At 46.8% G+C, this 13,443-nt stretch overlaps 1 protein-coding gene across 5 annotated transcripts in view; it reads left to right on the top strand.

Moving 5' to 3' along the window:
• LARS2 (leucyl-tRNA synthetase 2, mitochondrial) overlaps positions 1 to 13,443 on the top strand; it is a 706,190-nt gene that overhangs the window by 496,397 nt on the left and 196,350 nt on the right. For all 5 annotated transcript variants that reach the window (XR_010177698.1, XM_063922423.1, XM_063922424.1 and 2 more), the window contains 2 exons: positions 644 to 751; positions 2,781 to 2,940. Coding sequence is in view for 4 of the 5 variants with exons in the window: in XM_063922423.1 (XP_063778493.1) it covers positions 644 to 751; positions 2,781 to 2,940 (268 nt within the window). In the remaining variant the exon portion in view is untranslated. The remainder of the gene's footprint in view (positions 1 to 643; positions 752 to 2,780; positions 2,941 to 13,443) is intronic.

Raw genomic sequence — 13,443 nt, forward strand, 5'->3', positions numbered from 1 at the left:
ACAGGTTCTTTTACAAGTTTTGTTTTTGCATAAAACCAACGGGTTTATGCAATTGACTACAGATTGGAATGCCGTTCATCAAGGAACTTATATAATTATTTTCAGGCACCCAACCAATTGTATATCATCAATGGTGAACTTGATTCATCAATCTACAAGATGTAGTCTGTGGTAGATAGAGAACATGCGCCCTAGTAATATAATTTCATCCTATATAATAAAAAGCTAACGCTGCTCCTCACTTCTATGGGGGGAATTCAAGTGTTTTGTGTGCTGGTGGCCACTAGATGGCGCCCGATGGAGCAATTCAAGTGTTGCTGCGTTCTGGAACACACAGCGCCGGCGCTGACATTACTGTTATTTTGTTCCGTTATTTTGACGGGCTGGTAACTAGTTATTTGATCATGTATTCTACAAGGTGGATGTGTCTAGTTTAATGATAATATAGGCTATATAATTTTTATGTGCTGGTTAAGGCAAAATTGTTATTGACAGAACAGACAGTACATGGAAATTGTAATGAAAAGATAGTACAGAATGTGCAAAATAATGACAATCATTTGTAAAATAATAAACCTAAAACTAGATTAGATTTTCCCTTTTACTGGTGAACTCACGATTACTTATGTTATGGTTATTGCAGGCTATGCGAGATGCTCTAGCTTATCTTCCCGAATGGTATGGTGTGAAAAGTATGCAAGCAAACTGGATTGGCGACTGCATTGGCTGCTTTTTTGAATGCATGTTAAAGGTAATGTAAATTATACTTATTGTCAACCAGCAATCTTAACCACTGTGCTACCATGATACACTTATACAGCACATATACATATATTCCCAGCGCTACAGAAAGTCAGTGTGCATAGATTATCACTGTGTGATGCAACCCACTAGAGAGCAGATTTTATGCCGGGTAGATGGCATTTTAACACAATTTCTTAAATGGTTTTGTAAGGGATAACATATATTATAGACTTACATAGAGAAGCACATGGTACAAATGTAAAGTGCATTTTTTCTTCATTAGAAAATAGAATATATTTTCTTTTAATTAATTATTTTGAATAAAAGAGTCGTTTCAGCAATTCTTCATGGAGAATGTTAATGGTTAAAAAAAAAAAGTTTTTCAAAGTTGTACTACAACATTCATAAAATAGTGTATTGATCAAAGATCTTCAGCACTTAGCTTATGTTATATTTATACATTTAATAAACATCTATCTATATTTCCTAGGACAGTGATCGAACTATTGCACAGTCTCATGTACACTGATTTATCATAGGTTTATGTTCCATATTGCACAATCCAGAGGGAAGCAAACCAGCAGATTCTCCAATACAGGTGCAATGTGTGCGTCTGCCGGTATTTTCCCACTGGCTCTGGTAAATGTCAAGGGCTTTGTGAGTCAACGATAATAGATCTTCTGTGTAATTAATGTCTCACACAATTGAAACCCTTGATGGTATTGTGCTCAGATAAATTCATGCACAAACATATATTAGGGATACTTTAATAAAAGGCACTTTAAAAAAAAAATGTAATTCTAAATTGTGCTCAGCAGCATTGAGTAGACCAGATACATATTTTATGAAGGCTGATGTGATTAGCAGTTCTCTATTGTGGTTTCACTTCTGTTGTTTCCACTGCGTCTACAGGCCTACAGCTATATTATGCTCTCTGTCCACTGGCTATAGCATAACTCAGAGGTTCCAAAACTGTGTGCCGTGGCTCCCTGGGGTGCCTCGGGACACTTGCAGGGGTGCCCTGGGTTGGTGGTCCAGAACCAATTCAAATTATTCATGGTCAATATAATAGGCAAAACTAGTGCTGATGGCTGTCAGTCATAAAATATGGGGACAAACAAAAGCAAATCTTGTCCCTCACCACACAACTGACCATAAGGATGACATATAAACGCGATCTACTCAATGTAATATTTGTTTCTAAATTTCTCAATAATACATTTTTGGCCTAGGGGTGCCGTGAAAAAAATTCTGATATTCTAGGGCGCCGTGATTCAAAAAAGTTTGTAAACCACTGGCGTAACTGCTCAAATGCTCTGTTATCTTTGTGGTTTCACCGCTGCTGCTTCCAATGTGGCTATAGCTATAACGGGGTCTGTGTCCTCCAACTGCAGCTTGGTGCACAGTCAGTAGATATCACGCTGTTTCCCTCTGCTCCCAATGATGGGCAATCACTTAGTTAATTTCAAAGTCTGATCTGCTCAAAGGTCTTATGCAGTAGTTGCCGTATGTTCAGGGTCTCCCACTACAGGCTACCATGTTTCTTTGCATGACTACCAATTTCCTCAGAGCCATTAATGGGTTTTTTTTGTCTCCTGCATTCATTGGGGAACATTTTGTAGGCCCAAAAAATTACACTGGTGCATGGAAGTGGCGTACTAGATTTGTACTAGTGTTCATACTAGATATTTCTAATGAATAGTATCCATTCTAAACAGTTTGTTAAGCGCAGGGGTGGCAAAAATGGGTGGGTACAGATTACCCAGAATGGGCTCATCCAGGGAAGGGGGCCGAGTAGGACCTGTAAGGGACTTGGAAAACCGCCTTTCGCAGGGCCTTGTATACCAAGCTAGGCATGCTGTCTCTACCGTATGCAGACAAATGGGTACATTTTAAGAAGTAAGGACTGTCATACTGGTTGCAGTGTTACTGTAAAATAAATATTCAGAGTGTAAAGGGGGTCACCTGTCCTGGCTGCCTCTGTCATTTCACTATGTACGGCGCTACAGATAAAGAAAATTCTAATAATTTCACAGGTGAACAATGTGGAAACTGGAGAAAAGATTTCTGCTTACGCTTTTAACCCAGAGGCTATTTATGGAGCATCTCACATTGCTATATTACCAAACCACAGACTACTACATGGTGGCAGCAGTGTGAAGGGAGCCCTTCAGAAAGCATTCACAGAAGGCAAAGGTGAGGAAAGAACTGTTGTGCATGATTTGACCTGATTTATGCAATAGTAAGTTTAGTCATCTCTTGTAGGCAGGGCTGCTTTAATGCATTGCTTGGCTCTACACAAAGTTCCCATCATAGCTTGTGACAGGTGGAAGGTGCAGGTTGCATAGAATCATGTCATTCACCATGTCATTGTGACACTGTTCCCTGCTGCTATAAAAGCCACAATTCGTAGCATTAGACATTGGGGCATAGCCACAATGACGTGGTTCACTGAGGATTTGTCCAACAAGTGAGGTGGCTAGCCTACTCTAGAGCCTGGGAGAGCTCCCCAAAATCCATGGATCACGTTGGCCCTCAACCCATTTCTTGTACACTAAGGGTAGGTTTTATATATACCCTAAAGCAGATGATACATAGAGGACCTAATTTATGCTTGAATGGAATTGCACAACCGCAAGGAAGCGACTCTGCAGTTCTGTGTAATTAAGAATAAATGCAGCAGGAGGCGTCTGTAGGAGATAGATGCCTCCTGCATGCATTTCCAAGATCCTAGTGCTGTGTCTGAGGATGTAGCCTAAGAACACCATCGCAACTGCCGGTCGTAATTCACAATGTTTTAAATCACCAATAAGCCTACTCAGGCTGGCCATCGGATCCGTACACCCAGGTCAAATTAGTCTGCTTCTGACGATGCAGACTCTGGGTCCATCACACCTTGGGGTAAATTTACTAAGAATCGTATTTTCCCGTTTGAGGTCAAAGTTCAATCACGAATGACATCGAAAGTGTAAATATGCAACTTTTTGAATTGATTACGACTAATTTACTAAGCTGCCGTATTCTGCATTTTCGGTTTTTCCGATGTCGATGTCATTCGTTTTTTTAGCCAGTGTTTTACGTGAGTGACTTGTAAAACACTGCCGACTTTAATACAATGAATCTCGGCCGGATCTGAGAGATCCGTGCAGGGTTTCATTGTGCACCTTGTAAAAAAAAAAAAAAAAAAATGTTTAAACTTAAAAAAAAAATTGCGTGGGGTCCCCCCTCCTAAGCCAAACCAGCCTCGGGCTCTTTGAGCCGGTCCTGGTTGCAAAAATATGGGGAAAAAATGGACAGGGGTTCCCCCATATTTAAGCAACCAGCACCGGGCTCTGCGCCTGGTCCTGGTTCCAAAAATACGGGGGACAAAAAGCGTAGGGGTCCCCCGTATTTTTGAAACCAGCACCGGGCTCCACTAGCTGGACAGATAATGCCACAGCCGGGGGTCACTTTTATACAGTGCCTTGCGGCCGTGGCATCAAATATCCAACTAGTCACCCCTGGCCGGGGTACCCTGGGGGAGTGGGGACCCCTTCAATCAAGGGGTCCCCCCCCCAGCCACCCAAGGGCCAGGGGTGAAGCCCGAGGCTGTCCCCCCCATCCAATGGGCTGCGGATGGGGGGCTGATAGCCTTTGTTGAAAGTTATGAATATTGTTTTTAGGAGCAGTACTACAAGTCCCAGCAAGCCTCCCCCGCAAGCTGGTACTTGGAGAACCACAAGTACCAGCATGCGGCGGTAAACCGGGCCCGCTGGTACCTGTAGTACTACTACTAAAAAAATACCCCAATAAAGACATTACACACACACCTTGAAAGTATAACTTTAATGCATACATACACACCACCATATACACATACTTACCTTATGTTCACACGAGGGTCGGTCCTCTTCTCCATGTAGAATCCATGGTGTACCTGTTGAAAAAATTCTACTCACCAAATCCAGTGTAGAGGGCTCCTCGGATAATCCATTTGTAATCCACGTACTTGTAAAAATAAAAAAACGGGACACCCGACCACGAACTGAAAGGGGCCCCATGTTTTCACATGGGACCCCTTTCCCCGAATGCCAGAAACCCCCTCTGACTGATGTCTAAGTGGGTTTCTTCAGCCAATCAGGGAGCGCCACGTTGTGGCACCCTCCTGATCGGCTGTGTGCTCCTGTACTGTCTGACAGGCGGCACACGGCAGTGTTACAATGTAGCGCCTATGCGCTCCATTGTAACCAATGGTGGGAACTTTGTGGTCAGCGGTTGACCGAAAGTGACCTCACCGCTGACCACAAAGTGTATTTCTGTTTGGCTATTGTCGGCAGTGTTTGTGATTTGCACTTTTTAGTAAATTCCCGATTTCTACCAAATTGCAGGCGTATTTGATCGATGCTGTATTGATTCGTGATTTTTTTCCTAGGACTTCCAAAATATTACGAATGCCCTCATCACTGCCGTGATTTTTGCTTAGTAAATTACCGAGATGACACTTTAAAGAAAAAACGGCATCTCGGTCAAAATCGGGACCTTAGTAAATATACCCCCTTGTGAGCAACACGACCCCCTTTTGAAAAACTGTCCGGGGTGCTGCCCCCACTCTGACCCGCAAATCTGCAGCATGGCAATCATGCTTTGGCTGACATGGAGCTGCGAGCGATATCGCCAGACCCATTCTGCACATGAGTAGAACAGGTCTTGTTTCTGTGCATAAATAAATAGATTTACTTCTTGGCTTACGTTTAGTCTTATATGAGCTTTAGTTGGGGTCTTCTTATGGTTAGGACTAGCAATACATTTAGGTGTCATTTTTAGCATTACATTTTTTCATTTTTAATTGTCACTCAGGAGATCATTTAAAGACCTGAGTAACGTGAATCAGATAACCCTTTATTTAAAACTCGCAGCTCCCTTCTTTTACCTCTTATGTACAAAAGTAAATGTTTACTGGTCACCGAGTTTTATATATGTCTGTTTTTTTGATGAAATTTTTATAATTATCAACAAACAGCAGTGAGTTAACTAGTTCACCACCACCAACACCTGCTGGGTGCACAACCTAGACACTCCTTACAGAACTCCCTGTCTGGAAATTTCAGTGATCACAACCTTTGCTTTCTATTCTTCAAAATATTACTATCTACTGTGTCACAATTTCAGTTTGCCGTTATTTCCCCCAAAATCCGGTCTGCACTGTCTTTGCTTTTTGTATACCTGTTTTTAACTTTTTCTGTATTTTCTGTTGTTGTTCTCACACTCTCCATTCTCACAATCTTCATCTTATCACCACTAAAGTACTGCACAGGAGCTATGGCTCCTAGACCCTTAGACCCTGTCCCATACCAGTACATTCTGCCAGCTCTCACCAAACCCCCCCCCACCACCACCACCACCACCACCCAGGTCCCTCGCACTCGTGTTCCAGCCAACCTGATCCGCATCTCTCCTGTCCCTTCCCTACCCTTCTTCTGTGCACTCTGGAATGCCAGATCAGTCTGCAACAAGCTGCCCGCTATCCTCAACCTCTCCATCTCCCACTCTCTTAACCTTCTTGGATTACTGAAACCTGGCTCTCGTCCTCTGACTCCATCTCCCCTGCTGCCTTCTCCTATGGGGGCTTCACCTTCACCCACTCTATCAGATCTGACAACTGCCAAGGTGGCGGAGTGGGAATCCTCCTCTCCGCAAACTCCACCTTCCATGTCATCCCACCCTAACCCTCCCTCATTTTCTCCACCTTTGAGGTCCACTCTATCCGCCTTTTCTACCCCATCCACCTCCATGTGGCGGTCATCTGCCGACACCTGGCCCCTCCGCCCCCACTCCTCGACAACTTTGCTGCCTGGATTCTCCACTTTCTGTCCTCTGACCTACCCTCTATCATCCTCGATGACTTTAACATCCCTATTGACATCACTAAACCAGCATCATCTAATATTCTTGCCCTCTCTTCCTCCTTTGCCCTATTTTAATGGACTTCTACCCCAACTTACAGTCTCGGCCACTCCCTTGACCTTGTCTTCACCCACCGGTGTGATCTATCTGACTTCGACAACTCTCCCTTCCCCTTCTCTGACCATCATTTACTGTCTTTTACCCTCTCATCTCCTCCCCACACCTAGACCCACCATTACCAGATGCAATCTCGGGTCTCTTGACCCCGCTGTCCTATCCTCCCTCGTTACACTCCTTTCTCCACCTTGGCCTGCCCCAACCAGGCAGCCTTTTCTATAACTCAACTCTCACCTCCGCACTCGATTCTGTTGCCCCAAGACCTCTGTCCCCCTCCACCGTTCTAAACCCCAACCGTGAAACTCCAAACTTGCCCGTTTCCTGCAAAAATGATCAAGCATTGCTGAGCGTCATTGGAGTAAATTTCGCTCTCTGGTGGACTTCCTCTATTTAATGTTTATTTTCTCTTCCTACGGCTCTGCCTTCTCCCTCGCCAAGCAATCCTTTCCAAGTCCTCCAGTCCCCACCACCTCTTTGATACTTTCAGCACACTCCTTCAACCCCCCCCCCCCTCCACCCCTCCCATCCTCCCTCACTGCCACTGACTTTGCCTCCTTCTTCTCCTCCAAAATTGAAGCAATCCATCATGAAATCTCCTCTCGTCAGCCCCACTGCCCCCACCACCCCTTCCATACAGCCAGCCATCCCACCTTGTATTCCTTCCTCCCCACCACAGACGAGGAAGTCTACTCCCCCACCTTCTCTGCTCCCTCTCCCCCACTGCCTGCTCCCACCTTGCTCATCTGTTCAACCTGTCACTCTCTACCAGCATCTTTCCCCTCACCATTTAAACATCCTCTTGTCTCACCTATTCTTAAAAACCCCAACCTTCTAGCTACCGCCCCATCGCTATTTTCCCATTTGCCTCCAAATTATTTCAGAGGCTGGTGTACAGCCGGATCTCCAGCTACATCTCTGACAACTCTATCCTTGATCCTCTTCAATCTGGCTTTCACCCCCTACACTCCACTGAAACTGCCCTTGTCAAAGTCACCAATGGCCTGCTTTTGCCCAGATCCAGGGGTTACTTCTCTCTGCTCATCCTCCTGGACCTCTCTGTTGCCTCTCACACTGTGTATTATTCTCTCCTCCTCCACACCCTCCAACCCATTGGCCTTTCCAGCACTGTCCTTGCCTGGTTTACCTCTTACCTCACTAACCGCTCCTTCTTGGTGTCTGCCTCTGGCTCCACCTCACCCCCTTCCATCTTTCTCTTCTCCCTGTACACTTCTTCCCTGGGTGCGCTCATAAGCTTCTTCGGCTTTCAATACCACTGCTATGCCAATTATAAGCAACTATACTTCTCTTCGCACCTCTCCCTCTCTGTCCTCTGTTGGGTACTCAGCTGCCTCTCCGCCATCTCCTCATGGATGTCTGAGCGCTCCATGGAGCTCAACATGGACAAAACCGAACTCATCACCTTTCCAATACAGAGTTTCCACCCTCCCTAATATCTCTGTCACTGTTAACAACACCATCATCCAACTTGTTCCCCAACTCCGCTGCTTGGACGTCACTCTTGTCTCCTAACTCTCCTTCACCCCTCACGTTCAGTCTCTTGCCAAATCCTCTTGGTTCCAGCTATGCAACATCGCTCGGATCAAGCCATTCCTCTTCCAGAGTGCGACTAAACTTATTATCCACTCACTGGTCATCTCACAGCTTGACTATTGCAACATTTTCTTCACTGCCCTCCCATGCTCCTATCTTGCTCCACTCAAATCTATTCTGAACTCCGTAGATTGACTTATCTTCTCCTTCCACCGCTCCACATTTGCCACTCCTCTTTGACAAAACCTTCACTGGCTTCCATTCCCCCACACTTACATACAAGGCCCTCTCTAACTCCACTGCTTCCTATATCTCCAACCTCCTCTCCCTACATACTACCTCCTGCCCACTCCAGTCGGCCAATGACCATCGCCTGGCCTCTTCCCTGGTCACTGCATCCCATCCGCGAATCCAAGATTTAACCCGTGCTGCCCCCCTACACTGGAATGAGCTCCTTCGCTCTATTAGACTCTCCCTGGCCTTGCAAAGCTTCAATAACCGTCCATATATCAGGCCGCCTTTTGCTTGCTCGCACCTCATGTCACCTGTTTGTCTCCCCCCACCCCCTTGATTATGAGCATCTTGGAGCAGGGCCCTCTTCCCTCCTGTTGTCACAACCCTCTTCTCTTACACTTCAATTACAGCCTATGTAGCAAATGTCTATACCTGCATCTCCTTTCGCTCGTTACTATTTATCTCTTTCAGTGGCTGCTTGCCCCTAGTAGTATGACGACTACTCCTTTGCTTCCTTTCATCTCGGCTGTAGTGTATACTGATAATTGTGTTGCTAATTGTTACCTGTGCTCTGTTTTAGTTTTTCTCCTTCGTCCTAGAGGATGCTGGGGACTCCAAAAGGACCATGGGGTATAGACTGGATCCGCAGGAGACATGGGCACTTTAAGACTTTAAATGGGTGAGAACTGGCTCCTCCCTCTCTGCCCCTCCTCCAGACCTCAGTTAGATTCTGTGCCCAGAGAGACTGGACACACACTAGGGGAGCTCTCCTGAGTTTCTCTGGAAAATACTTTTTTTAGGTTTATTATTTTCAGGGAGCACTGCTGGCAACAGGCTCCCTGCTTCGTGGGACTGAGGGGAGAGAAGCAAACCTACTTCTGTGAGTTAAAGGCTCTGCTTCTTAGGCTACTGGACACCATTATCTCCAGAGGGTCTGATCACTTGGTATAGCCAAGCTGCTCGTTCCCGGAGCCGCGCCGTCGTCCCCCTCAGTCCCCCTCACAGAGCCAGAAGAAAGAAGCCGGGTGAGTAACTGAAGTACAGAAGACTTCACAAAAGACGGCAGAAGACTTCAGTCAGAGGTACTGCGCGCGCCATTGCTCCCACACACCAGCGGCACTACTTGGGTGCAGGGGGGGGGGGGGGGGGGGGCCTGGGCAGCAAGAAGTCCTCATATCAGCCTGTCAACAGTACATACAGTGCATAGGCACTGTATACTAACCCCCGCCAGTATAAAAAATAGCGGGACATAAGCGCGCCATTACGGGGGCGGGGCTTGGTCCTCACAGCTCTAATCAGCGCCATTTTATCTCCACAGCGAGCTGCAGAGATGCTGGTCCTGGCCTCCTACACTTCTGTTACAAGTAACAGTGTGCTTAATGGAGGGGGGGGGGGGGGGTACAGCAAAATTGGTGTTGATTATTATTAAAAGCACTGCCAGGTCGGGGGCATTATATATATATATATATATATATATATATATATATATATATATATATATATATGTGTGTGCTTTCAGACTGGGATAGGCGCTGGGTGTGAGCCGGCAAACTCCCTCTGTGTTTCTCTAATAGGCCTTTTTTGTGGGTCTGTCCCCTATAGCCCAGTGTGATAGTGGTGTCGGTACGAGTGGGTCGACATGTCTGAGGCTGAAGGCTCTTCCCAGGAGGAGGCTGGAGTAGAGACAGAACAGTGTGGGGGAGTGAATCTGTCGGCACCGCCGACTGCTGATTGGATAAATATGTTGAGTGCCTTGAATGCAAATGTGGCTTTATTAAATAAGAGATTGGATAAATCTGAGGCTCAGAACAAAACATGGAGACAATCCATGGAAGATGCTTTATCCCAAACGCAGGCTCCCTCAGGGTCACAGAAACGGCCATTTACCCAAATAGCAGACACTGATACCGACACGGATTCGGATTCCAGTGTCGACTATGGTGATGCCAGGTTGAATCCTAATCTGGCTAAGAGCATTCAGTACATGATTGTGGCAATAAAAGAAGTGTTACATATCACAGAAGACCCTGCTGTTCCTGAGACAAGGGTCTGTATGTTTAAAGGAAAGAAACCTCCGGTAACGTTTCGTCCCTCTCATGAACTGAACACTCTTTTTGAAAAGGCTTGGGAAATTCCTGACAAAAAGTTGCTGATTCCCAAGAGAATTATTATGGCATACCCGTTTCCCTCTGAGGATAGGAAAAAGTGTGAGTCGTCCCCCAACGTGGACAAGGCTCTAGCACGGCTGTCTAAGAAGGTGGCACTTCCGTCCCCTGACACGGCGGCCCTAAAGGATCCTGCGGATCGTAAGCAAGAAACTACTTTGAAATCTACTTATGTCACTACGGGTACACTGCTCAGACCTGCAGTGGCATCAGCATGGGTGAGGAGTGCAACTGAAAAGTGGGCAGATAACTTATCATCTGACTTGGACACCCTGGATAGGGATAGCGTTCTTTTGACGCTGGGTCATATCAGGGACGCTGCAGTCTATCTAAGGGAGGCTGCGAGATATATTGGCCTCTTGGAATCAAGGGCCAATGCCATGGCAGTCTCGGCTAGGAGAGCGTTATGGACTCATCAATGGATTGAGGGCCTCGCGGACCTGGTATCTACAGCTACCGCGGGTAAGTCATCTTTTCTACCGTATGTCCCTGCACAACAAAAGAAGACGTCTCCTTATCAGATGCAGTCCTTTCGGTCTAATAAATACAAAAAAGGACGAGGGTCCTCCTTCCTTGCTGCTAGAGGTAGGGGAAGGGGTAAAAAGTCGCCGGCTGGGGCAAGCTCCCGAGAGCAGAAGTCCTCCCCGGCCGCTGCCAAATCCACATGACGCTGGGTCTCCGCTGCTGGAGTCCGCACCGGTGGGGGCACGTCTTCAACTCTTCAGTCAGGTCTGGCCTCGTTCGGCCCTGGATCCTTGGGTGCTACAAATAGTGGTCCAAGGGTACAAACTGGAGTTTCAAGACGTGCCCCCTCACCGATTTTTCAAATCGGCCTTACCAGCTTCTCTTCTGGAAAGGGAAGTAGTATGTGCTGCGATACAAAAGCTGTGTCTGCAGAAAGTTATTGTCACGGTCCCCCGGTCACAGCGGGGAGAAGGTTTTTATTCAAGCCTGTTCGTGGTCCCCGAAACCGGATGGCTCGGTCAGACCGATTCTGAACCTAAAATCCGTCAATTTCTTTCTAAAACAATTCAAATTCAAGATGGAATCTCTCCGAGCAGTGATCTCCAGTCTGGAAGGGAGGGGGATTTTATGGCGTTAGTCGACATAAAAGATGCTTACTTACATGTCCCAATATTTCCTCCACATCAGGCTTACCTGAGGTTTGCTGTTCAGGATTGTCATTACCAATTTCAGATGTTGCCGTTTGGTCTTTCCACAGCTCCGAGGATTTTCACCAAAGTAATGGCGGAAATGATGGTGCTCCTGCGCAAACAGGGTGTCACAATTATCCCGTACTTGGACGATCTCCTGATAAAGGCGAGATCAAAGGAGCAGTTACTAAGAAACGTTGCGCTCTCCCTGACAGTCCTGCAACAACATGGTTGGCTCCTAAATTTGCCAAAGTCACAGTTGGTTCCGACAACGCGGCTGTCATTCTTGGGCATGATCCTAGACACGGAACTGCAGAGAGTCTTTCTCCCAGTAGAAAAAGCTCTGGAAATCCAGTACATGGTCAAGGAGATTCTGAGACTGGCAAGAATGTTGATTCATCAATGCACGCGAGTGCTGGGGAAGATAGTGGCAGCATACGAAGCCATTCCGTTTGGCAGGTTCCATGCCAGGGTGTTTCAGTGGGACCTGTTGGACAAGTGGTCCGGGTGTCACCTGCACATGCACCGGAAAATAAGCCTATCCTCCAGGACCAGAGTATCTCTCCTGTGGTGGCTCCACAGTTCGCACCTCCTGGAGGGACGCAGGTTCGGGATCCAGGACTGGGTCCTGGTGACTACAGATGCAAGTCTCCGAGGCTGGGGAGCAGTCACACGGGAGGAAAATTTCCAGGGAAAATGGTCAATCCAGAAAGCTTGTCTGCACATAAACATTCTGGAATTAAGAGCCATCTACAACGGCTTTCTACAAGCGGAACATCTTCTTCGCGGTCTGCCCGTCCTGATTCAGTCGGACAACATTACAGCAGTGGCATACTTAAACCACTAGGGTGGAACAAAGAGCAGAGCAGCGATGGCGGAGGCCACAAAAGTTCTCCGCTGGGCAGGAAAAACATGCAAGCGCTCTGTCAGCGGTCTTCATTCCGGGCGTGGACAACTGGGAAGCAGACTTCCTCAGCAGACACGATCTTAATCCAGGAGAGTGGGGTCTGCATCAAGAGGTCTTTGCAGAAGTGACAAGTCATTGGGGAATTCCTCAAATAGACATGATGGCGTCTCGCCTCAACAAGAAGCTTTAGAGATATTGTTCCAGGTCGAGGGACCCTCAAGCCTGTGCAGTGGACGCCCTGGTGACACCGTTGGTGTTTCCGTCGGTATATGTGTTCCTTCCACTTCCACTCATCCCAAAGGTGATAAGGATCATAAGAAGAACAAGGGTTCAGGCGATACTCATTGTTCCAGATAGGCCACGGTGGGCCTAGTATCCGGATCTTCAGGAATTACTCATAGGAGATCCCTGGCCTCTTCCTCTGTGAGAGGACCTATTACAACAAGGGGCGTGCGTGTTCCAAGACTTACCGCGGTTGCGTTTGACGGCGTGGCGGTTGACCGCCAAATCCTAGCTCGGAAAGGTATTCCCGGTGAAGTCATCCCCACTCTGCTTAAAGCTAGAAAGGAAGTAACGGCGAAGCATTATCACCGAATTTGGAGAAAATATGTGTCTTGGTCTGAATCCAAGAAGGCTCCTACGGATGAATTTCAGCTGGGTCGTTTTCTCCCATTTTTTGCAAGCAGGT

Source organism: Pseudophryne corroboree, chromosome 5 (genome assembly GCF_028390025.1).
Source record: "Pseudophryne corroboree isolate aPseCor3 chromosome 5, aPseCor3.hap2, whole genome shotgun sequence".
NCBI lineage: Eukaryota > Metazoa > Chordata > Amphibia > Anura > Myobatrachidae > Pseudophryne > Pseudophryne corroboree.